The sequence below is a fragment of the Chanodichthys erythropterus genome, chromosome 20 (assembly GCF_024489055.1).
Source record: "Chanodichthys erythropterus isolate Z2021 chromosome 20, ASM2448905v1, whole genome shotgun sequence".
NCBI lineage: Eukaryota > Metazoa > Chordata > Actinopteri > Cypriniformes > Xenocyprididae > Chanodichthys > Chanodichthys erythropterus.
Genome location: NC_090240.1, coordinates 14,669,671 through 14,696,486, shown reverse-complemented (window position 1 = coordinate 14,696,486; position 26,816 = coordinate 14,669,671). Strand labels below are relative to the sequence as shown.

Here is a 26,816-nt window from a genome sequence, read left to right as displayed (position 1 = left end):
ATCAAGTGCTCCTGCAGATCTTAATTAGCAGGTTCAGGTATGTTTGATCAGAGTTGGAGCTGAACTTTGTATGAAGGTAGATCTCCAGGAACAGGATTGTGCACCCCTGCATTACAGTATGCATGTATCAGGGGCGTTTCCTCTGAGGAGGCAAGGTAGGTAGTGTCTCCTCAAAAAAAAACTGTATGAGAAAATAACCGGATGAGAAAATGCGGTCCTCATTCATGTGTTTTGGAGGAGGTGTGGCTTTGGAAGGAGCTCTGAAGCACTGATGGGAACTTATGCTTTCAAAGCTAGCTTGGCATTGCTAGACTCTCCGAAATTGCTTACCCTACCTTTAATACACAGAAAGAGATTAGTTTATTCAACAGAAACTCAAAATATTATGTTATCTGAACAACATAACAAATAATGGAAATAATTCTTTACAGTGCAGTGCTAGACAGCACTAGTCAATTTAAACTGCTTATAAGAGTGAATGACAGAAACAGAGAAACATCATGCAGTTATTTCGTTCTACTAAATAATGACCCAGCAACTGAATGTGACAATCAGCCTAAGGGGTCATTTACACTACACTGTTTTCAACTAAAAACAGAATATGTATGCGTTTTGGCCATTTATTTACACAACAACTGAGTGTTGGGTGCCTGAAAATGCACACTTTTGAAAAAGGTTTCAAAGTGCAAGTTTTTGAAAATGATACGTTATAGTCTACGTGTAAACTACAAAAACAGGAATTTGTGAAAACAGTGATGTCATGCGCATATGTTTTAGGTACATCTGTAGGCACGTAGTGTTTCTTTACAAAGTGACATCGCCAACTACTGGCCTGGCAGCAGAATGCAGCGTTTTTAATTGTTTACACGGATCCGCATGAATGGGGATCGTTTTCACAACGTTGTCGTCTGTGCACGAAAAACAAAAAAGGAAAAACATTTTCGATTTTAGTACATCGTTGTTGTGCAAACGTGCCCTCAGAGGGATTTGTTGTTTTTGATGTCACTTTGAATTATAGAAGTGGCAATTTGATAGATTCATGTGCTGTTATTATTATTTATTTAATAAAAACAAAAAAATATATGGTTTAAAGGGATAGTTCACCCAAAAATAAAAATGATCCCATGTTTTACTAACTCTCAAGCAATCCTAGGTATAAATGACTATCTTCTTTCAGACAAACACAATCAGAGATATATTTAAATATATCCTTGCTCCTGCAAGGTTTATAATGGTTGTGAATGGGGGGGGGGGGGGGGGCACATCTTGAAGTCCGCATTTCTGGTACGGTTGTCCGTCGGAAGCTAGTTATTTGAATTTATAAAGTTGTAAATATGTACATTTTTCTTACAAAAAGCATTGCTTCACTACAGAAGCCCTTTATTAACCCTCTGGAGTCATATGGATTATTTTTATGATGGATGGATGCATTATTTTTGTCTTCAAAACGCAGCCCCCTATTCACAACCATTATAAAGCTCGGAGAACCAAGGGTATTTTTAAATATATCTCCAATGGTGTTCATCTGAGAGAAGATACACCTAGGATGGCTTGAGATGGGATAATTTTTGGGTGAACTATCCCTTTAATATAGGTCAGATTTAAACATATAGACAATTGGTTAGTTAAAATGATTTGAAATAAAAGCAGGGATTGACTAGTGTAGAACCTACTGCCTGGCTACCCTAAAATACAAACAATATATTAAATATTTTTAATCATACCCCACTGAGCCCTGTAATACTGAAATCCTAGAATCGCCCCTGCTACACAGATAAATATATTAAACATTCAGCAAACATTCAAGCAAAACAACAACAATTACTGCTTACTGATGTATGAATAAATATTTAAATCCTATAATATTATTTTGTACATCAGTAATGAGAATTGCGGTTAACTGTCATGAAAATAATGTCACAATGCTCAGTTAGCTTCTATTTCTCGTTTCTTATTATAGTACAGCCTTGAATTTCTTTCCTCGGAATTTGGGGTGTAATATGACCCATACATTCTTGACAGGTTTGATGAGATTCACCCATGATGGCAGTGAATACACACAAGCTATTTCAGACCACACTCAAATGACAGACTCTATGAGATGCGCTTTATGTACACCATCAAGAAAAGGAGACTTTTGTACAGCATCAAGAAACACCACGCCTGGGACTACATCAGTTTCTTCTGGAGACACCATTGACCTGCTCTGTTGAATAGGCAGGAGCAGTGAATGCGCAGTCTCAGTGCGGAACGAAGGTATCAGACACACCAGCCAATGTTGCCAAAGCAGCAAAAATGCATCTCATTTCATCAGGTCTTCCAAAGCAAACCTGTATTAAATGCTCACAGAGATTGCACACGGAAGGATGTGCACGAGACAAAAGACAACGCGGATCCTCCCTCAATGATCTAAATCTTTTTGTCTGCTCATTATAAATTGTAGCATAAGCCACAGTTGGTAATCTCTAGACTGTCTGCTATGCTGTTCTTTCTCCTCTGTCTCTCAACGTCTCGTTATAGCAACTATAACACAGATCCATAGGGAAATATCACTATGGTACCCAGATGCATTTCAACGGGATACAGACAGAGCATCAAATGCGGCGTAATTTGATTGATCTCAATCGTGCAGCACACAACATTCAAATGAAAGAGGAGGCTATTAGCGCAGATTATGGAGACACTTTCACCTCCATCGCGCGTGGAAATGAAAAGCGCGTATTCTAATGGGATCTCCAGACAATATGCATCATCTTACCTGCGCTGTGCGAGAGATCAATGCCGGACTCGCTGAGGATGTTCGGGTCACTTTGAGATCTGCCTCTGTGCAGAAGACATTTGTCTATTCCATCCGATGAAGCCATGAGGAGCTATGAATAAGAAACCGAAATCCCTTTCTGAGGCAGTCAAACCCGATGGTGAGGCGGACGTGTCTCGGTCTAGGAGCATCCAGCAGCAGGCATTGCTGAATTAGAACCCTTTACAGTGGCTGTGTATGTGTGTGTGTGTGTGTGTGCATGAGGGAGGGAGACCGAGTGTGTCTGTCATAAGGGCTGGGGTATTTGTGTGTGTGTGTACGCGCGCGCGCAGATGCCACCTTTATCCACTCCACAATGACCCACTGACAAGCGAGCATCCGTTCTGAATCACAGGATGCGAGCACATGACGTTTCTACAGCGCCTTCATAAATGAATTCATTCATTTGAGCTTTTTATAGACGGTAGACCTTATAAAGTACAGTTTCGTTCGAAGGGAATGAATCTTGGAATATTGCATTGTTTATTATAAATGATTTATCCGTGCACATCATTATTTTATTATTATTGTTTTATTTTAATTCACGTGTCCTTGTAATCTTTAATCAAAATAACTTCCCTTTCCTCATGCAGCGACATCTCTTGTCTTCTCTGATGACGTGTTTACTTTCGGGAGGGCGGAGCAAACCACTATGATTAAATCAGTGGACAAAATCAAAATCCCACCCTACATGTTTTCTTGTTTGAGAAGCTGTTTACCTTAGATATACATCACAATAGGGAAAAAAACTATCGCAAATTCCATTTCATGCCGACTGAGAAAATTTGATTATTGTGACTCAGGTGAAAAGCCATTAATAATGCTGCGTTCACGCCATGTCTTGTATTTACCAGTATCTTGAAATGACAACACGTGACGTTATATTCGGAGCTGTTCACATCCTTTTGGTCCTTGGACTGGGAATTATGCATTTCCAAGGCACCACTATCAACGCCTAAATTAATCTACAGTGGTCAGGTGGTATAGTGGCCACGTGGTACATCTGGGAGCTTTCAGAAAACTCCCAGTTTAAGCTGTAACTACGATCTCTACGAGGACGTGAACGCTTTTTACAAGCTAGAATCTCGTAACTACAGGAATTACAAGGCCGCGTGAATGCACCTTTAATTACGGTAGGATTGAGATGACGTGAGAACACGTGACATTCTATTTGGAATGGTTCACATCCTCGGACTGGGAATTATTTGTTTCAATTGCTGCGTTCACGACACCTCGTATTTACCGGAATCTTGAGGAGACAACACGTGACCTTATTGTTACATATCCTCATGTTTCTGTCACCTAGTTTCCCCATTCTGTTTATTATTTCATTTGATTCTCCTGTGTCTCATTATCTCATCACCTTATTAAGTTCCCTTTGGTTGCTTCCTGTATTTAAGCCCTGTGTTCACCCTCATTCCTCGTCCGTTCTTGTCCTGTTACGGTGTATGTTATTCCTTTGTGTTATCATTAAAGCCTGTACCTATCCAGAGTTCAGCCTGCTTTCACCCAGCAACACGGACAACAAGCCAGAGCCCACCTCAGATGGAGGTAATCAGCCTCTGCCCAGTCACTGCTGTCTTACGCTGGCACCTCAGTTTGTCCTCTACCAGCCCTCTGTGGTGTGGATCCACCTGGGGGTAGCCGTTCAACAGCGCCGTCTGGAGGCCTGGATCCCTTAGCTCCGCCTCTTGCCTCCAACCCAGTTTCTCCACCTCTGCTCGTCATCCAGACTCCTCCGCCATGGCTCCTCCCCGTCTCGGCTCCGCCTGGGACCATTGGCCATTTGGCTACACCGTGCTCCCTCGAACCTCCGGCTACACCTTGGTTGGACGTCGCAACGCCTTCGCCACGGACTTATGAGTCGTCTGCTATGCAACACCTCTTCACCCCTACGGCTATGCCCTTCCTCCGGTTCTGCCTCGGCTTTCAGTCGCTCCGGTTCCACCTCAGACCTCTGGCACCTCGGCTCCTCCTCAAGGGATCGTCGCCACGCCTCCCTCGCAACCTCCGAAACCTGCGGTGCCTGGTCGTTGGCCATCCATCTGCGCTCTGGGCTCCTTCTCCATCGGCTCTGTCTCCATCAGTCATCCCCACGGTTTCGTCGAGGAGCTTTACACCATGGCTCCTCCCTCCCTCGCTATGGACTCTTTTCTTGTGTGTTTGTTTTACTCCGCTCTCCTCCAGAACCCCCACCCTCCCTCCTCAGTTGGACTCTTACGGTGCGAGGACGCGCCTATGCGGGAGGGGGCGAACTGTTACATTTCCTCATGTTTCTGCGACCTTGTTTCCCCATTCTGTGTATTAGTTCATTTGATTCACCTGTGTCTCATTATCTTATCACCTTAAAGGGATAGTTCACCCAAAAATGGGTTAGGATGGGAACTTCTACTATAAGAGTAAATAAAACTTGCATAGACAAGTCCAAATTAAACCTTGCGGCTCGTGACGACACATTGATGTCCTAAGACACGAAACGATCGGTTTGTGTGAGAAACCGAACAGTATTTATATAACTGTTTACCTCTAAAACACCACTATGTCCAACTGCGTTTAGCATTCGCTTAGTGAGGTCTGATCGCGCTCTGACAACGGCAGTGATGTCTCGCACGTATACTTCAACGAGTGATAGAAGTTCCCATCCACTAGCATTATTTGACCGACAGACGGCAACGGTTGGAGTTAAAAATCATCATTTGTGTTCTACTGAAGAAACAAAGTCACCTACATCTTGGATGCGCTGGGGGTAAGCAGATAAACTTCACATTTTCATTTTTGGGTGAACTATCCCTTTAAGTTCCCTTTGTTTGCTTCCTGTATTTAAGCCCTGTGTTCACCCTCATTGCTCGTCCGTTCTCGTCCTGTTATGGTGTATGTTAGCGGTTCCCAAACTTTTTTTCGTGTGCACCCCCTTCTATGTCCCAACCGGGTTGGCACACCCCCAATCCCCACTTTAAAAAAAAAACGCAACAAAGCTTTGTTTTATCGTCATATAAAGACTCAAGTTTAATCATGCGCAAATAACCAGAACACGCATGACAATAACAACATCAACAAAGTTTCAATATAATGCAACAAAGCTACGCACAAGCTTCCACTTTTAAGAGGACGAGTGACAGACACAGGCTCAGTAACAGAAAGCACGGTTATTTTCAGCCGCGTAAAAGAAACATTGCAGCAATAGAAGAAGACAGCAGCTGTCTTCTACGTTTCTATCAAAAACTAATAAATTATAGTTTTTTTTATTTAAAATAGAAGCGATTACAAAAGCCCTGTTTCCACCGCAGGAACTTTACCCAGGAACTAGGGACTTTGGGCTGGTACTCGGTGTGTTTCCACCGCAGGAACCAGGAACTAAAAAGAGTTCCGGGTAAAATTTCCCCCTCAGAAAAGTCCCTGATGGCGAGGTGGTACTTTTTCAAAGTTCAGGAACTTTCTGGGGTGGGACTATGGGTGGGACTAGGTGCTGAGCATGCTGATTGGTCGGATTCACGCCGCATTTGATTGGTCAACTCCACGCAGCAGTAAATTCCATAATAACATTCTTCACAACTCTGGGTCGTTGTCGGCAATTGCTGATAAGACACGTTGTCTCATTTTATATCGAGAATTACGAGCTTTCTGTATACGCTTTATTATCAGTGCTCGTCTGTTTTCTGCCGTTTGGTTCATTATTTCTTTAGTAAACCAATACACCATGAGCAGAAGCAGCATTCCTTGATTCTCCTTCATACTGCTTTTTCTGTTGCACAAGAATGATTACGGTCTGTCACTGACAGGAAGAAACAGTTGCACGCAGTACCACGTCACCGGACAAATTAGCCTAATCTTCACAGTACTTTAGACCGCGTGGAAACGCAGAAGGCAACAGGTCTGGGGGGGACAAAAAGTTCCTGGGAGAAATGTTCCTGGTACAATTGTTCCGGGTAATTTCGGTGGAAACGCGGCAAAAGGAAATGTTTACTGTTCATTTTTTTTATTGTATGGAAAAATCCCACTTAAAAAAACAGACCGCCATTACATTTTTCCTCTTGCGCACCCCCTGGTGGCAGCTCGCATACCCCTGGGGGTGCGCGTACCACACTTTGGGAATCCCTGGTGTATGTTATTCCCTTCGTGTTATCATTAAAACCTGTATTCATCTCATCTACTTCGTTTGCCTTGTGTTTGATACTATTTGTGACAGTTCTATTCGGAGCTGTTCACACTCTTTGACTGGGAATTATGCGTTTCTATGGCACCACTATCAATGCCTAAATTTATCTACAGCGGTCAGGTGGTACTTTCAGAAAACTCCCAGCTTACAAGCTGTAATTACGAGCTCTACGAGGATGTGAACACTTTTTACAAGCTAGAATCTCATAATTACAGGAATTATGATATGGCGTGAATGCATCTTATGGCACCACTATCAATGCCTAGAATCTGCAGTGGTCCGGTAGTTACAGCAGTCATGTGGTACAAGTACGAGCTCTCCAAAATTTTCTGGCTTACAAGCTGTAGTTACAAGCTGTATGAGGCCGTGAATGCCTTTTACACTTTGAAATCTAGAAATTACGTAATTTTAATGTGACATGAATGCACTTTAAGCCCTTCGCTGAATGAGTGTTTCGAGCCCAAGCAACATCGGATTGGATTTTGTTCTCAAACTTGTTGAATGAAATTGGAAATCTTTCTCATGAACAAATTAAATGAACTTAGAGATATGCTCATTTAAGGGTAAGCATGCAGAAGAATTATAATTAAATGACTGATAAATGACTGATAATACACAATAAATTATAAGACCTATTCTGGTCGACTCTGTCTTAACAAATTGGTTGAGTGAATGATTCAACTGACTCACACATAACACAAAAAAGACACCAAAAACTATAACTATAATGATAACTGTATAATGATAAATTCTTCTCCACTCTACTTCTGGTTTACTTCCAGGTTGGCCTACAAAAATATGTCATCCCTGCACCTATTATTGTCCTTTGTGTGAAAGGGCGTTAAAGGATTAATTCACTTCTGAATGCAAATTTGCTGTTAATTTACTCACCCCCATGTCATTAAGATGTTCATGTCTTTCCTTCTTCAGTTGAAAAGAAATATTCTTCTCCATATAGTGGACTTCAGCGGGGTTGCAGTTTCAGTGCAGCTTCAAAGCGCTCTATGCGATCTCAGACAAGGAATAAGGGTCTTATCTAGCAAAATGATTGGCCATTTTCTAAAAAAAAAAGAAAATTTATATACTTTTTAACCACAAATGCTCATCTTGCACTGCTCTGCAATCTGCACACATGACGTAGTCACGTTGGAAAGGTCATGGGTGATGTAGGCGGAAATACCGAGCAAGTGTTTACAAAAGGGAACATGCAAAGATTAAGTCAAATGGCCTTTACAAAAAAAAAAAGGTAAAACAATGATATCAGATGATTTTGAAGTTGGAGGAGGAATTTAGATGGAGTTTTTCATCCTACCGTGTTACTTCCATCTACGTCACGTGTGACCTTTCAACAGTGCGTGGCACAGAGCAGTGCAAGATGAGCATTTGTGGTTAAAAGTATATACATATATATATATTTATTTATTTTTCAATGACCGATCGTTTGGCTAAACAAGACCCTTATTCCTCGTCTGGGATCATGTAGAGCCCTTTGTATCTGCACTGAAACTGACATTTGGACCTTCAACCCGTTGAACCCCACTGAAGTCCACTATATCCTCCTGGGACCCAGGAATTGACTTCTGTCCTCTGTAGTGGACATTATATTTTAGTGATTTTCTCTAACATCATACATGTCACAGTTTTAAGTCTGGATGTCCTGTGAAGAGCAAATTCAGGGCTTTTCAGAGATGTTCTTATGGACATATGATAATATTTTGTTATTATCATTTACATCTGAATAATTTTCAAATTGTTTGTCATAAATCAACAGGAAAATATTATGGGGTTTCTAATCAAAATATGACTTTCTGTTACAAAACAGAACATCGATTTTACACATGACCTCTGTAGAGGACATCAGGACTTAAATCATGTTTATTAGGCATTTTGGGAGACACAACAAGTGAATAGCGAAATAAATTATATATCAATATTCCTATTAATTATTAGATATTATTATGAAGATGTTGCCAATTATTACTCCCATTATTACACTTCTTTTTTCATTACATGTTGCTCAAAGAACACATTAATATGCAAATTAGATACAGTGTATAGATGCATTGTATTGAATGGAAAAACCCATGTATGACAATTTTACCCACATAGTGCATAAAGTAAAATGGTATATCAATTAAATCCATATCTTTTAACATAGTTGAGAATCATCTTTAAACAAAGTTTGGTTAAAAAAAAACGAAGTCTAAAAATTGATTGGTGAATAATAATAATAATAATAATAAATAATAAAATCCCATTGTTTTTGCCTATACATGTCATTTCATGTCATTTTATTTTTTAAACAACTTTTGGACTTCAAACAGTCCTGGTGTCCACTACAGAGGACATAGCATAACATATGAATAAAATATAATGTTATTTTTCCATTTGTTTCTTATGTTCTAAACAATATAATGACGTGAAAAAATACTTAATCCAAAAAACGTTTTTTTCTGGATCCCAGGAGGATATGGAGAATAATCCTGGAATGTTTTCCTCAAAAACCTTAATTTCTTTTTGACTGAAGAAAGAAAGACATGAACATCTTGGATGACATGGTGGTGAGGAAATTATCAGGAAATTTTAATTCTGAACTGAACTAAACCTTCAACTCTACAGAAAGAGCCACTGAAGGAATCCGAATGAATATTTTGAACCAAACGAATTCAATGAATTCTAATCACTGGATTTTGATACAGAATCCAAGAGCGACACCGCAGGCCGAGCCGTGTAGTTACAGTGAAATTAAATAATTTAATCTTCTAAGCATTATTCATCATTAACGTTACTTGCTTTATTATTAATAGCTAAATTATTAGTCATAACTTCAGAACCCCCTGTAATATCATTAAAGTTCAGCAGTCCAGTAGCCTAATGGGCGTATATTGAGTTCTGAATAGCAATATTGTGAAACACTGATACTTATAATAATACTGATATTTATTTACTATTAATTACAGTATAATCTTGTGCACTGCTGAGAGAAATTTACCATAAACGGAATAATCTTTTCTCCTGTTAGTCTAATATATATATTTTCGTCTCCCATTGGTCAAATTCCTATATACCCTTTTCTGATTGGTCAACGCTGCCAACCACATCCAGGAAGTGTTGCAGCAAGAAGGGAAGCTGTAGCAAAAATGGCAGCGCACAGGTGCGGTTTGTCTCTAGTAATCATTTTGATTTTTTCTAGTTTAGCTCACCCCAGTAACTGTGACACGCTTGAAAAAGCAAACGGTAATGTAGGAGAAAAACAGGGCGTTTCAGACGCTCACCGAGAAGTTCATGCTGATGGCAGTGTCACTGGAGACGATCTGAATGAAAGGCAATGGCAGTCGACTGATGTTGAGCTGGACAGAAGCGATGGCACGGAAGACAGCGAACCTTTTAGACCAGCGCCGGCGAAAGATGAGTTTCAGGAGGAGTTGGTCATCCGGCCGTTGCACTCCGGGGACATTTATGCCAGCTTCCAGTTCCGCACACTGTGGGATACTGACTTCCTGCAAGAGGGACAGAAAGGTGAGTTATCATCTCTGATGAACCCATCACTCAGTCACTCAAACACTCAAACAATTTGTCTTTGTACATTATAAAGCATGCTAGCATAATACTGTAACGTTACACAGGCAAACACGGGATGTAAAAAATAAAAATAAAAAAAAGAATAGTTTTAGAAGTTCTTCATTCAAACCAGGGTAAGCTGTAGCTTTTACGATCACCATGAAATCAAAATGGACCGTTCTTATTTTTTTTTGCAATATTATGTGATAATATGGAAAATTGCACTATTTATATTCTTTATGTGTGCTCATCATTAAAGGATTAGTTCGCTTTTGAAATTAAATTTTCCTGATAATTTACTCACCCCCATGTCATCCAAGATGTCCATGTCCTTCTTTCTTCAATCAAAAGGAAATTAAGATTTTTTTATGAAAATATTCCAGGATTATTCTCCATATAGTGGACTTCAATGGAGCCCAAACAGTTGAAGGTCAAAATTACAGTTTACAGCAATCCCAGACGAGAAATAAGGGTCTTATCTAGAGAAACCATCGCTCATCACGCAAAAAAAAAAAAAAAAAAAAAAAAAAATATATATATATATATATATATATAAATATATATATATATATATATATATATATATTATTAGTTTTAACAATAAATGCTCATTTTGAACTAGCTCTCTTCTTCTTCTCTAAGTGCATTACTGCCCTCCACAGGTCAAAGTTTGAACTAAATTGTCATATACAATATGCTAATGCAAGTATATAACAATTAGTTATATACTGTCAAAATAAGTATAATAATATACTTTTTAAAATAAGAATAAAATGAATGACCTCGGACGATACACTATACTGATTATGCTATGTTTACCAACAGAAATAAAAAGTTTTTTGAAGAGCTGCTCCCAGCAAAGTTAACAGAGTTATCTCCTTAAATCGCCCCTGTTATGCTATTTTAAAGGTTCTTATTTCTAATTTTGTTTTTGAGGTCTCCTAAAATAGGTTACATGCATCCAAGGTTAATAACACTTTCTTTTTCTCCTTTCTGAGCACCTGCTCTACTCTGATTGGTCAGATGGCCCAGTCTGTTGTGATTGGTCTACCACTTACAGTGCATGTCAGAAACGAAACGCCCATTACCATTTCTGGATTTCAGCACTTGATATACAGCGATACGAACAGTAATGATGGCGTCAGTTTTACAGTATCAATTCGGGCCCTTGAGTCCTCATCCTGTGGAAATGCATGCAAATTATATTCGCTTTCACAGCACTGAAAACGGCGTCTTCTCAACATGTGGACAACATGAACCAAACTCTTCTAGGTCTCAGCTACAGTGTTTGAGGGTCAAAGTAGACGTTGTTCGCAGGCAGCCAATGAAGATCATAGGATGGAACTATGCAAATTTGCATAATGTAGTTTTGAGCAGGAACTGAGACTGGAATTAATGGTGACTTGTTTTAAGCAGTTCAGATCTGGTTATTTCTTTTGGGAGACAATAACTCCATTTATTGTGCACTTTAATCTTTGAAACTTTGCAGACATTTTACATTCAAAAGTAGCTATATTACACACTGTATGAAAGGTAATATTTGAAAAAGCATAGTAGCGGAACTATTAACATTTGTTTTCATGATTTGTCTTTTTCGCCTACAGTTTCTCATTACCGGCTGTTCCCCAAATCCCTCGGCCAAGTGCTCTCCAAGTTTTCAGTGCGAGAGCTGCACATCTCCTTCACGCAGGGTTTCTGGAGGACCATGCAGTGGGGGCAGCCCTTCATCCCCTCTCCACCTGGAGCAGAGCTATGGGTCTGGTTCCATCACACAGTCAGCGAGTGAGTAGTTATGTGTGCTTAAATCAATTGTGAAAATCATTTTCATGTATCCCTGATTTATAAGCATATTATTTTTATTCTGCAATTTGAGCAGAATAAAATTTAACACCAAAATGGATTAACAGACCACTGACTTTTGTTGAATTTGAATTCTCAGTGTGGATGGAAACTGGAAGGAGCTTACCAACGTCCTCTCTGGAATCTTCTGTGCCTCTCTGAATTTCATTGACCTGACCAACACAGTACAGCCCAGTGCTTCTTTTAAACCGCTGGGTCTGGGAAATGGTACGTCCCTTTTAGTTCATTATAAAGGGGCGTTCACACTGACAGTGATGCATTCTGACTCGCACTGATTTAAAGTCGGCATGAAATAATTTCTAAATGCATGTTATTGATCTTATTGTGAGAGAGACTGAGAGATTGCAATGGTGAAACGACAGACTTCCAATCATCTAATCTGCTTAAACCCCACCCATTTCTTGCAATGGACTGCAAGCTTGCATGAAGATCTGCCTCCATCCAATCATCAACTGATGAACAGATCCAAATCCCTGCCCTACTGTTTTTTTTTTTTCTTCTTTTCAATAATCTGTTTTTAATCTAATGTATGTCACAATACAGAAGAAAAGACAGGTCGCTACTTCTGTTACTTTGCGGCTTTAATTGTTGAACCTTTAGGTTTCAGTCAGTGTCACATCAGCAGGATATTTATCTTTATTTAAATTTACCCAGATAGCTCAAACTATATTTTTAAAGCAAAAAAATCAAAGTTTTTATGTACTTAATAATGATAGTTTTGTCTCTAAACAGCTACAGATCACCGTTTTCTACGTTACGCCACGTTACCGCGTGAAATCGTCTGCACTGAGAATCTGACACCCTGGAAGAAACTTCTCCCTTGTGGTTCTAAGGTTCAGATCTTTAGCTGCGATTTTAATAACTGGTCATTTAAAAAGAAGGCATTAAATGCATTAATTTATGCCCTTTTCTTTTCTGCAGGCAGGTCTGGCGGTTCTCATGAAGTCAGAGAAGCTGTTTCACAGCAGTTTCCACTCTCAAGCTGTTCACATCAGACCCGTCTGTCAGGTAAGGTTCTTTTCAAAGCTTTCTTTAAAAATACAGAAATTATGTCCTGGCACAGACCGTACATTGTCTGGAAAATTCCTTGCATCCCGATGACCCTCAAGATTTTCTCTCTTAGGATGATCAGTGCACAAATAAGGCATGGGAGCTGAGACAAACTCTCAATGTTGTGTTTGATCTCTACACTTCAGGCCAAGGCAAAAGGGGTGAGTAATAAATTAATGTTTGATTTTTAGAAGATTTTCTCCTTTCCCATTTCAGTGCGGCAACTATAAGTAAGCCATTCGTAGGGTGTTTTAGCAGAAGTGTGTAAAAACTGGCTCTGTGCTGCTTTCAAAATATTGCTCGGTATGAGAAACCTGTTTGAAAAAGACAATGACCACATTTGCATGCGCACCAATAATGTGATTATTTATTCCTGTTAATCAGAGTAAGGACTTAATCACGGCGAGATGTTTACATGTCACAATCCAAACTATTCACTCCTGTTTACATGCAATTTTCATCATTCTGATTATTCTCTAAGAAAATGTGGTTATTTTTGCCACCATTATTCACATACCCCAATGCACAGCACATACAGTAGGTGTAGCCCTAGCTCTTCCAGCGCACATGGATGTGTTCGTGGAGTCTTTGGTATCTGGCCTCAGTCATTTTTCGATGATGCACCTAAAAATGCTAAAAATTTCAATGCTTTCGACCATCAATATACTGCACTATATTCATATTGTGCAACGTGGTCAATATGAACATGAACAGCCCTGAAAAAAACAATGTGCAATTTGGTCAGGGTGGAACAAATGCGTTTAAAGTGTTTACATGTCTGTTTATTGCGATTAAAATCAGTATATGCCACATTTTACTATGATTATGGTTGCTACTATTATGAGTGCTTGCATGAAATTTCGAGGTTTAATTGCAATATTGCCTAAACCTCATTATAATCACATTGAGGGTGCATGTAAGCATAGTCAATAAAATATTTAAAATGACAATGAATCAAAATTAAGAAGAAAAAAAGTGAAATCTAAATAGAGAAGTGTCATAAAAGGCTTAGACTTACACACCTGAAGCAGTGCTATGCTCAATCCATTTGCGTATTCATTTCTGTCTACTATCTTTTCACAGAATGGTCTCTGTTTAAGATGTTTTCTCGAACTTTGACAGAGGCATGTCCTCTTGCTTCCTCTAGTAAAGTCTATGTGGACATCACAGACAACCCTGAGGTGAAACTAATACAATGAATGCATTCTATCTGCTTTGTGATGCTTTAATGTTCCTGTAAATGGAAAATAGATTTTTTGTAAATTCCATTTGATCATTGTCCTCTGTAGTTTTCTTCTGTTTTCTTGAGCATTATGCTGTCTATTCAACAGGGGGAGCTGTTTGAGTTGAGTCCTGCCACTTCTCTGCTCAGCCAAGCTGTGGTGCTAGGGGATCGCAGGACATATTCAGTATATGACCTGACCAGAGCTGAGACGTTTGGCCAGTTACGTTCACTCAATCTCCTACTGCGTTGGAAAGGGGAGAGCGGTATGAATGAGTTTAATAGATGGTTTCCAAATAATGCATCATATCCTTATTTGTCCTTACTTTAAAACTGTGATATCAAGTGAAAATAACTGGAACTATTTACGTTCTTTTTACACAGTAACAATCTTATGTTCTTTGGAACATAGTCATTTTTTTAAAATGTGATTCTTTTAATCTCTGGTTCTTTCACCTTGTGCTTTAGGTGATATGCTGCGTCCTCTGCTGCATGCAGAGCGATACGTGGCTGGTTTTGGGCTGCAGACAGGGGAAATTCACACCGTCATCTATAATAACCACCCATATCGGGCTTTTCCTGTACTGCTGATGGATTCAGTGCCCTGGTACCTGCAGTTGTACATTCACACCCTTACAGTCACCTGCAAGTCCCGTGATAACAAACCCAGTGAGTTTATTCTATATTTATTGTGGACTTTATGTATGGTTTGTTTATATTTATTGCTTGTTTTAGGGCAGTTCTTCAATTATGGGAACTTGAATCTTCTCTAAATGTAATCTATTTACTATGATATAAATTTACTAGAGATGCGCCGATATTTATCAGCCGATTTTTGCTCAATTTACAACCATAGGCATATCGGCTGTAGCAGGAAAAGGGCTGATACAACAAACCGATGGTTTATTAATTAACTGCGTGAAGGCACTGACCTGTATAATGACCGCTAGTGCCGCTTTCTGTGCTTTAAAGTTAATCAAATAACAAAAGATTGCATTTAAATAAGCAAATAACCTTTGTAACTTTATTGCTGACATTATATATATTTGAAAATATCATGAAGGACTCATTAAATTGATCAAATATTTCACAATATCCATACCTGCAAACTAGTCGCTTTTCGTCAAAATTCACCGTATTGAACCAAAATATGTCATTTATATGTGAATCGTGTAGATCTGAAGAGTTTTTTTTCAGGGGGTGGGGGGTGTCAGGTTGAGTTCGCAGGCACAATAAATTGAAAATGGGCTACTTTCCCATAGACTGTAGTGAGATCATAAACATCTCTTGTATGGGGATTAAAAAAAATTAGTTGTTGGATTGTTATCGTTTATAGGGTGGTTGTGTACACACACTGCCAACACACATTCAGGATATTTAGGATATGTGTTGGTCACACATAAGTGAATTTGCATAATAGGTCCCCTTTAAAGAGTTGCATTCTCATGTTTAGGGATGGTACTCGTCGATATTGATGCCGATACCAATGCCTATACATTTATATAGCACAGTGAGACTAACTTTTATGTGCTTCTCACGAACTTAAAGAACAAAAATTTCAGTGTCCAGTATCCTACAAAGGGCAGAATTACCACTATATATTTAATTGTTGTTATATAAAAAGAAATTTACAAACAAATTACAAACAATACAACAAATACTATAGAGATACAAATCATTTTTTTTTTTTTCAGATACAGTAGGTTTATTTACCATATACATTTACTTAACATCTTTTGTTGTTTTATTAACATTATTGACAAATATAGGCTACGGTCCCTTTAATCCATGGATACAGAACACATCCTGTTTTCACCCAAATGTTTGCATCGTCTTAAGCCATAACCGACTGTATTTACGTGAGATACTCCACATGATGGACATTTTGACAACTATGTGTGCATTTGACCATTCAGGCATGAGGAGAACTGATCGTGCGCTGTCTGAGAGAACTGGGATCGTTCTCAAGAAAGAGACAGAGAGAGTGCGCTTCTGGTTTGTGTCATTCAGTGCGATTCTGCCTATCCCGCCTTCACTAATCGATAACAAATTGAGATTGAAAGCATGCAGTTCGCAATGTATGTGTTGTCATCATTAATTTTGAAGTATTTCCACACCTCTGAGGCTGACATTGTTTCTACTGCTGCCACCGGTGTCTCTGTGCACTGACAATTCTGTCGGTAATGTCACGTGAGGTATCGGTCTTTGGTATCGGAGCTATTTTTACAAGTAATGAGTACAAGTACATGAGCTTGGTACCGGGCCCGATACCGTTACTGGTATCTGTGCATCCCTACTCATGTTAAACATGGCCAAAGTTTCAAAACACAAGTTGGACTTATGATCGAGTATTTTTGTGCCAAATATACTACTTCCGGTTGTGGACCGGGGTTCTTTTTTTTTTTTTTTTTTTTTTTTTTTTCTCGAGTATGGCCTGTATGATGTCATAAAGGGAGAAGTGCCTATACAAGGAATTCCACATTCCTTGTATGGGCACTTCTCCCTGATAAGCGTGCACACACACACACATCACCAAGAGCAAGAGTTTCGTTTTCAACAATGGCTGTGTCCCAGTTCAGGGGATGCACCCTTTGAAGGCTGCATACATCATTGAGTCATTTAAGAAAAATAATGTTAGATTGCAAAGTAAGAAATCAATGTAATGCGTGAGCATAGAACTCTCATCTCCACTTAATGCTGGGTTCTTTGGGAAGCAAGGTTGTCTTTACCTCACAACCAAAAATACACTTCTTTGGTGACATTGTTGATTTCGTGAAGTCCTGTGACCTGTTGATGGGCGTGCTCTTGCTCTCTCGCTCTGGTCGACGTGTGCGCACGCTCTTCTGGGAGAAGTGCCCGTACAAGGAATTCAGACCTTTAAGGCATCACACAGCCCCATACTCGACAAAAAGACCGCAAAGTTTATGAGGATTTGGCAGAGTATTTTTGGCACAGAAATACTCCATCATATGTCCAACTCGTGTTTTGAAACTTTGGCCATGTTTAGCACGAGAATCCAACTCTTTAACTGTGTAAATAAGTCAGAATACATGAAATAGCATTATAGCCCTCTTTAAAATAACTGTTTTCATCCTAATATACTGATTTTATTTGAACATTTATTTTTATTAACAATGTTGAAAACGGTTGTGCTGCTTAAAGGGGACCTATTACAGGGTGGGTGCGGGTCCTTAAAAAGTTTTAAATTGAACTTGTTTATATCTGTAGACACCCTGTATTATGCACCTTTTTAGAAAATGTAATATAAGTCTCAGATGTCCCCAGACTGTATCTGTGAAGATTCAGTTCAAAATACCCCACAGATCATTTATTATACCATGTTGTAAATGGCCATTTTTGAGTGTAAGGAAAAACATGCTGTTTTTGTGCATGTATCTTTTAAAGGCAAATAAGCTGCTGCTCCTCACCCCACTTTCCAGAAGAAGTTGGAGCCTTTACAGCTCGTGCTTCGAATACTGTGCCCAAAACTAAAATATCTGTTTGGTTTTGATTATCATCTCTATTGCGGTCATGTTCACGTGACATTGCAGTTCTTCATTATCATGAAAGTTGTACATGTGTTTTAAAGCCATATTAGTCTAAATTTCTGATATATGGTTTTCTAAGTGCACACAGAGAGCTGGATGTCAAATGGTGTGCTGCTGGAATATTAAACTGTTATTATAAAATTCTTTTTATATTAATAAGTTCTTCTTCATGTGTTTTGTGCTTAAATATATGCAAGGTTATGTCAAAAATGCACACAGTTCACATAAAGAGTCGGTTATGTCTGTGAACATAAACAGCACGTAAAGAAATTAATTAATTGAATTTCTTACTTGAATGCTCTGGCTAAAAGATAAACATGGCAGACTGTGTACAGCTCACTCAGGATGAGGTCTTTGCTAATAGACACATGGCAACAGGGCACAGTGTCTCGTTCCCCTTCTCAGGGATCCATGGTTACATTTGTAACCTGAGATGTACCCTTTTGAATGGGAACTTGCAATGCGTATTAGGACGCTAATGGGGGACAAATGCTCACTCCGCCATGCTGAAGGAATGAGTGCTGTGACATAAGACATCAATGGAATTAACCTGAGTCAAGTTCCCTGTTCTAGCGGTATGCACCATTGGTTGTCATAGACTGTATCCCTATGGCCAGTAACCCTAGCTACGAAGGGCGGCTTAGCACAGGGCCTGGTATAAAAGGCCTCTAAGGGAATATGGCCAAGGACAAAACATCCTGCTTACCAAAGAGGCTAAGAGAAGCCTCACACTAGATACTGCCATCGAAGTGGATCCCTTTGGGTGGAGCCTTCAGCAGGAAGAATCTCTAAAATAAGAGGAAACCTAACAATTCCACCTCGAGGACAGTTAACCAGTGAAGCTTCAAAAGAGAACCTACCACCCAGTCTACTGCCCTCACAGAGCTCTCAGAGCAGAGGCTTCAGGATAACGACCCTCTATAGCAAGGGGAAACCTAACTACGCTCTATGTTAAAAGACCACCTCACCAGGGAGGCTCAAACGGAGCCACACAACTCCAATCAGTATCTAATGCATAGCTCTGAGGAGCAGAGTTTTCAGCATGACAACTCTCTAAATTGAGAGGAAACCTGGCAACGATCTTCAAAAGGGTGGTAGAACCAAAGAGCGCCATACAGCCTGGTGCAACCATACCAGCTGGGCTCTAATAACGGAGGTCTGAGAATAACATTTCTAAACAAGAGACCTAGCAACATAAAACACCAAGACTGGGGGAATGATCTGGCCCAGTTCTGCTACTGCCTCAGGGGTGAGCCCCAGACCCTGGCATCTTTCAGCAGATCAGCTTGGCTACCCTGCAACACTGCTAGCCAGTGTCTCTTCAACTGGTGGCATCATCTCATATCCATGCTCATGCATCCCCTCCACTCTGGAATAATTAGCATGCTGAAATGGATGAATACGAGCTTAATATGACTTTCTCCATGATCTTTCCTCCTCAGTGTGCAGATCGGGAAGAAATTGAATGCATGAATGCTGAGCAATTATGGCTGTAAAGATATGGCTCGTCTAAGCAGCTTGCATCTCTCGTGCCGCCATGGCAGGATTGGAGAATATAAGCGATAACAGATCCTCGTCCAGCAGCTTGCCCTCGTCAGCTACACACCTCGTCTGGTGTGAACACCCCATTAGTCTCCTCTTCGCCTCAGCTGAAGCAGGTCTGGATCTGCAGGGAACAGATGATTGTTCCAATTTCCTTGAAACAAGGGACAAATAAGAGCAGAGTTTTTCATAGAAAAACTCTGGCAGTGCTCACATTCAGTCCCCTGGAGGACTGAGCGAGCATGCTCCTCACCCAAGCAAATCACGCACAGCTCATGTGTCATCATGTGTCACATAGCGCTGACACGGATGAACACACTTACTGAAATATTTAGCTGCCATATTGCCTTCGACATGTTACAACAAACAAACGGCTCCTGAAGACAAGAAAGAGGACGACGTGTACTACAGGTGCCCTATTTACACTATGGTCACACCAAAAGTGATGTCATGGTGCTTCAGACAGGCATTCCCCATTAGTGTCCTAGGATGAAGTGCAAGTTCCCATTTGAAAGGGAACAATTATTTTAAATTGTAATAATATTTCACAATAATAATTTTTTACTGTATTTTTGATTAAATAAATGTAGCCCTGGTAAACATAAGAGTCTTTTGACAGTCTATATACTTACAAACTTATGCTTTTTATGTAGAAAACTTTTTTTTGATTCTTAGATTTATAAATGTATTATAGTGGGGAAGTTATAATGTCTGAGTAGGGAAAAGTAAATTTTTAACATTATTTAAAGTGAGGGAGTTTAAATATCAAAAAGGTTTATAGCTATTAGAAACTATCCTTTTTCAAATCATCCTTAGCAGACAGAAAAAGGAGCATAAAGAGTTTATAGACTTTTGTTCCTTCTCCTGTAGGTTACATTCACTACCAGCCCGCTAAAGACCGCCATCGTCCTCATCTACTAGAGATGCTGATCCAGTTACCGCCTCACTCAATGACAGAGGTCACTGTACAGTTTGAAAGGGCCCTTCTCAAATGGACTGAGTACACCCCTGATCCCAACCACGGCTTCTATGTTGGGTAAGACTCTTGCTTGTTAAGAATTACAAAAAAACCTGGATCTTTCAAAATACTTAATGTAAATCATAAAATGTCATAATTGTTGTATGAATTTATTACACATCCTGTGTGCCACTCCCTATATCTGACTGATGTGCCATAAATATGTTATTGCAGATCCTCTGTGGTCAGCGCCCTTGTGCCAAGTATGGTTGCAATGAACACCAACTTCACAAAAGACCAACCGTTGTTTAGCAGTTTGTAAGTATAAACTGGCCTTGTTGTTAAAGGTACAATTTGTAAAATTTTTGCAGTAAAATATCCAAAAACCACTAGGCTAGTGTTATATATTTTGTCCAGCTGATTACTAACAATATCTCTAATGTTTTCAACTACTTGTAAATCATGAGAAAATTCTCATTCTAAACAGTGACACGGGGCAGTGCAGTCGCCTGTCAATGACGCAGTTACCTTTGTTACTGCCTTTACTGACGTAGAAACCACATGACAACAGTGCCGTGGACAAATGCGGAAGTAGAGTCTAGCGTCCAGCAAACCACTAGCTTGCTTCAAGCAGTTCCTTATTTACTTCTTGCACATTTTATGGTGGATTTTGTTACTTATTTATGGAACATAATTACTGTTTACCATCTGCCGCTGGTTCTGTCGACAAGGACAGCTCCTGTAAACTCATGACCGGAAAAGCGGAAGCGGCGCCGGCGACTGTGTCATAATAAAAGTCCCGCTGCTCGTGAGGCGTGTGTTGATCAATCGCTCCAGCTCCTCGTTCAGCTCCTACAACACTCGCTCCTGCTCTGCTTCATACTACAGTAACGTTAATAATCACATCCACGAACATGAGTTCTTCCAGACTCCAATCCCTATTCTTTTGCACCGTCCGTTGAGATGGAGACCACATGTCCCAAGTTTCCACTCTAAAACTTTACGTCATCAAACTACGCCTTTGTTTTGAGTAGGCTTCTAGCGACCTCTAGTGGAAAAAAATATCACAAATTGTACCTTTTTAATAGTAAATAAGTGTACCTTAGTTGTTTTTGTTCTTTATAACTTTTTCACCTCTGACTTCCAGTGTCCCAGTCAAAGAAGAGTCAAGCTACTTTGTGCGAGTGTACACAGAACCCCTGCTGGTAAATCTACCCACACCTGACTTCAGCATGCCCTACAACGTCATCTGCCTCACCTGCACGGTGGTCGCGGTGGGCTACGGCTCTTTTTACAATTTGCTGACCCGCACGTTCCAGGTGGATGAACCGAGTCCACCGCTGGCCAAACGCTTGGCCAACCTCGTTCGTCGCATAAGGGGAGTGCCACTGCTGACCTAACTGCCGAGAACAGGTCTGACTCCTGAAATGTCCATGTTAGGCAGCTTGGAGAATTTTGACTCTAAAAAGGAACTGCATGGTTTGGGCATCTGGGAGAAATATACATAGAAGAGCATGATGTTAAGTCATCTCAGTTTACGCCACTCCTTTGAGAGCATTTCACAGAAAAACAGACACTATAATTCAACTACTGAAAATGTATGTTTAAGAATGTGGCATATAGCCCATTTTCTACTTTCTGTAATGCACTGATATTCAAATATGTGTTGTTTTGAAGGACTGGACTGTTTTTAGTGTTTTGCCTTTTTTCATACATTTGCCTGTGGGCAGACCACATAATGACCTCTAGACTTGGTATTATTGAATTTGAATTCTGAAGCATCTCTTTAACACTTAACTTTCCAGTAATAAACTGACTGGAAACCCATTAGATGTTGGGAATGGTTTGCCGAGATTTTTTACATGCCTTGAGAGATTTTCGGTAAGAATGTATTTTTTATTTTCTTACTCAACTGTAACATTGTTTGAATTAATCTAAATCCTTCTATAATCTGTTACATGAAATGCTAGTTTGTATACACATACACCAATCAGGCATAACATTATGACCACTTTCCTAATATTGTGTGGGTCCCCCGTTTGCTGCCAAAACAGCCCTGACCCATCAAGGAATGGACTCTACTAGACCCTGAAGGTGTGCTGTGGTATCTGCAACAAGATGTTAGCAGCAGATCCTTTAAGTTGTGAGGTGGAGATTGAGATCTGGGGAATTTGGAGGCCAAGTCAACGCCTAAAACCATTCCTGAACAATTTTTGCTTTTTGGCAGGACGCATTATCCTGCTGAAAGAGGCCACAGCCACCAGGGAATACCTTTTCCTTGAAAGGGTGAAGGTGGTCTGCAACAATGCTTAGGTAGGTGGTACGCGTAAAAGTAACTTCCACATGGATGGCAGGATACAAGATTTCAGCCCTGATGAAAAGCCTGTGTGCCTAAACGCATTGGCAAAATAAAATGCTGATCCTTTAGCTTCTTTTTTTATTATTTACCCTTCGACGCCACAAGTGTTGCTGGTATTGTCCATAAATAGTTTCGTTTTTATTCCATGCACCTTGTTGAGCATGTGAAGATGCACCAGATTAACTATGCTATACTATACCATACTATATGTTATACTATGCTATACTATACTAAAAGAAAACGTGATTCATCAGACCAGGCCACCTTCTTCCATTGCTCTGTGGTCCAGTTCTGATGCTCACCTGTCCACTGTTGGCTCTTTCGGCGGTGGACCGGGGTCAGTATGGGCACTCTGACTGGTCTGCGGCTATGCAGCTCCATACGCAACAAACTGTGATCTATTGTGTATTCTGACACCTTTCTATCAGAACCAGTATTAACTTCTTGAGCAATTTGAGCTACAGTAGGTCGTCTGTTGGATCAGACCACCAATGAGCCATGACCGCCCATGACCCTGTCGCTGGTTCACCACTGTTCATTCCTTGGACCACTTTTGATAGATACTGACCACTGCAGACCTTGGCCCTTTTTTCCTGTTTCTAACACATCAACTTTGGGGACTCCCCTGCGTTCCATTCGGAAGGGCTCATCCCTATGCCCTAATCCCTTCAAAGGGTTTACCCTCCAGAGTGAGAGACTTCAAAGGGATGTAGGGGTAAAAAAAAAAAACCTACCACTTGTGGCATCTTAATGAGACATTCAAGGAGGAGTAGATTGTGCAAGCTGCGCCTTTTGTTTAAAGTTAGTTTATATATTTATTTCTTTTTGGTTTATCACACCATATTGTCTATGTATTTGAAACATATGAATGGGCTGATAAAGGGAGCTGTAAAGTATTTTGGTTGAAGTACAATGTCATTTTTTACCATAATAATGTACTAAATAATGTAAAACTCAATATCACAGTAGTAATATCGGCGTGGACACTCCTGGCTTTGCTGTAATACAGACACATGACAGAGAAAACCATATCACTGAATGCTGAATGTCTGTTTCACTGGGGTTTTTGGTTCTTTTATTTTTGTAGTCTGTAACGACCTTTGAAATAACTGAAATCATTGGCGAAGTGATATAAACATGTACGTAATGCGGTCAGGGCCTGCCTGGAACCATTAGAAATAGCCATTAGCACACCTTAGAATGATTGTCAGGCAATCTTATTCAAGCATTCAACAGCCCTGTAGTACAATTAACAGACAGACCAAACTCCAAACAATTTAAATATGCTTTTAAATATGCTTTAATCATGGCCGGGAGGATCTCATATCCATCACAGAGCAAAAAGGATACAACAGTTTATATGTAGGATATAGGTGACATGACTCATAACATATATATATATAATTGGTTCTACATATGTGCAAAAAAAAAAAAAAAATTATTTAATTAGCCATCTAGCCATGTCCATAGCTGAAATTAGTGAGTTGAAGAAATGGAGGCATAAAGTGTTGGTACATTTTGTTCTCAAAAGCATACAAATGTTGAAAGAAAAAGAAATTAACAACTTGATTGATTTAAGTAAATTAATTAAGGTATGTATTATGCAAAATCAATCTCATTACTCTTTCCGGTGGTTAAATCGGCAGAGTTTCACTGCATGCATGTTTGAGGAACATTTCTCTTCAGCAGGGCACTGACCATCATGGGAACATTATTTGGAGTCCTCTTCAGTAGGGAATATCGACTGCAAGGATAGAGATTCAGATTTAGTCTGGCCATTTAGTAGCATTCAGCCTCAGATGTACAGCACAAAACACTCAAAGCATGAATAGATAGAATTCAATTCACTCTGTGAGTAAAACTAAGTATTATTCATCATCTTTATTCATTTTGTAAAGCCACCCTGTGTCTGTTACAGTGATATAGGCTGAATTCAGGTACTTTTGACATAGAGAATATAATATAAAATAATACTTATAAAATAAGACACAAACTAAGGCAATGAAAAAGATGCCCAAGTATTATATAATATAATATAAAATATAACATTTTATAATCCATTTGTTAACATTAAAATGAAAAATACTTTGGAAGCATTTATTAAGAAATAATTGACGACAGGCCATTGAATTATTAGAAAATACTGCACACCCGAGGTGGTAATGTGGTCACGATAAGAACACCTCGAGTGTGCATTATTTTCTAATAATTCAACAAACCGGAGTCAATTATTCCGCTTAACATTATTTCCAAAAAACATGGAAATAATGTTTTGTTTTTATCCAATTGTTAACTACATTTATTTGCTTGGTCAGTGTCATCATAGGTTTCAGTTCTTTTGCTGTTGTAGGCTGTAAGTACCTTTGAAATAACTTTTTGGCCAAGTGATATCAAAGACTAGAATAACACAAGACGCGTCACTCATATTGTTTTGAATGGGAGGCGGAATAAGTCCCGCCTTCTAAATAAAAGGCAATCGCCGATTGATGAAGTCATCACCTGCAGCGGCCTTTAGAACTCCGGTTTCTATAGAAACAGTCAGACGCTCGCCTCCGAAATGAGACACGAGACGCGCATTTAGGACTGCGCATGCGCATTAGCTTGAGCCAGCCTGAAAAATACTTTTTTTGTTTTTTGTCATGATTTGAGTTTTTATAAACAACATTTATGAGACAGTTGTTGTCAGATTTCATTGGTGATTTCAAATATGAAATTTAATCGAAAGCTTGACAAACAGTTTTGGAGAATTTGGTGTTTCCCCATTCAAAGTGATAGGAGCTGCACTTGCATGCCCCAGAGACATTTCAAAGATGGTCGCCGAGTAAAATGACTTGTCTTAAATTGACTTTGGTGATATGGAACTACTTTACTAATATTTTAATACAATATAACTTTATAAAATAATATAATATAAAATTTAATATAATACCTGTAACTAGAGGCATATATTCATGTCCACAGTATAATATAATATAATATAATATAATATACCTGGAGGCATACACTGAAATCCACATCCGTTGCTGCAGCATTTATCATCGTTGGCACAGTCACTGTCATCGTCACAGGGCCTGAAACGTATCCAGGGGCACATTTCTGCATCATATTTTCTGCGTGGACACACTCCTGGCTTTTCTGTAATACAGACACATGACAGAGAAACCATATCACTGAATGCTGAATGTCTTTTTCACTGGGATTTTTGGTTCTTTTGCTGTTGTAGTAAATTAGTAGTAGTTTTTTAGTAAATTTTATTTATACAGCACAAATAATAATATAATTCAATAATCAGAAAGACTTAAGAGTAAAGATATGTCTTGAGTCTAGATTTAAAAACAGAAATAGAGGGAGCACTCTTAATGTCAGGTGGCATCTGATCCCATAACCGTGGATCAGCAACTGCAAAGGCTCTGTCTGCTTTAGCCGTGGGTTTCCCTGAAAATAATTGCACACCTTAGTACGTTCATCAACCAATCAGATTCAAGCATTCAACATAAATAATATAATATAATATAATATAATATAATATAATATAATATAATATAATATAACATAATATAATATAATATAATATAATATAATATAATATAATATAATATAATATAATATAATATAATATAATATAATATAATAATATAATATAATATACCTGTAACTGGAGCCATACACTGACGTCCACATCCATTGTTGCAGCATTTCTCATTGTTGGCACAGTCACTGTCATCGTCACATGACACGAAACGAATCCGGGCACACATTTCTG

At 39.3% G+C, this 26,816-nt stretch overlaps 2 protein-coding genes across 3 annotated transcripts in view; one reads left to right on the top strand and one right to left on the bottom strand.

The window, feature by feature from the left end:
* The window catches only part of phactr3a (phosphatase and actin regulator 3a), a 59,328-nt gene extending 48,967 nt beyond the window's left edge, over nt 1-10,361 (bottom strand). Inside the window, exon 1 of the mRNA XM_067371338.1 lies at nt 10,229-10,361. The gene's annotated coding sequence lies outside the window, so the exon portion shown is untranslated. The remainder of the gene's footprint in view (nt 1-10,228) is intronic.
* On the top strand, nt 10,070-24,026 carry pigt (phosphatidylinositol glycan anchor biosynthesis, class T). 2 transcript variants are annotated; one of them, XR_010892864.1, is made up of 13 exons: nt 10,070-10,472; nt 12,119-12,296; nt 12,454-12,581; nt 13,107-13,207; nt 13,296-13,382; nt 13,498-13,585; nt 14,508-14,605; nt 14,756-14,912; nt 15,115-15,315; nt 20,607-20,772; nt 20,929-21,012; nt 21,842-22,575; nt 22,749-24,025. XR_010892864.1 is itself a non-coding variant. In XM_067371337.1 (12 exons), the coding sequence occupies exons 1-12, from the start codon at nt 10,094-10,096 to the stop codon at nt 22,092-22,094; spliced, it is 1,920 nt and encodes a 639-aa protein (XP_067227438.1). In that variant the 5' UTR covers nt 10,070-10,093; the 3' UTR covers nt 22,095-24,026. The 2 variants fall into 2 exon arrangements, 1 of the variants encoding a protein (XP_067227438.1); XM_067371337.1 differs by having other exon boundaries at nt 21,842-24,026.
* The last annotated feature ends 2,790 nt before the right edge of the window (nt 24,027-26,816 follow it).

Coding starts and splice junctions, on each gene's coding strand:
- pigt (XM_067371337.1), top strand. CDS start 10,094: ATGGCAGCGCACAGGTGCGGTTTGTCTCTAGTAATCATTTTGATTTTT. Junction 13,208..13,295: donor TTCTCCCTTGTGGTTCTAAG/GTTCAGATCTTT, acceptor TCTTTTCTGCAG/GCAGGTCTGGCGGTTCTCAT. Junction 13,586..14,507: donor TTCAGGCCAAGGCAAAAGGG/GTGAGTAATAAA, acceptor ATCTTTTCACAG/AATGGTCTCTGTTTAAGATG.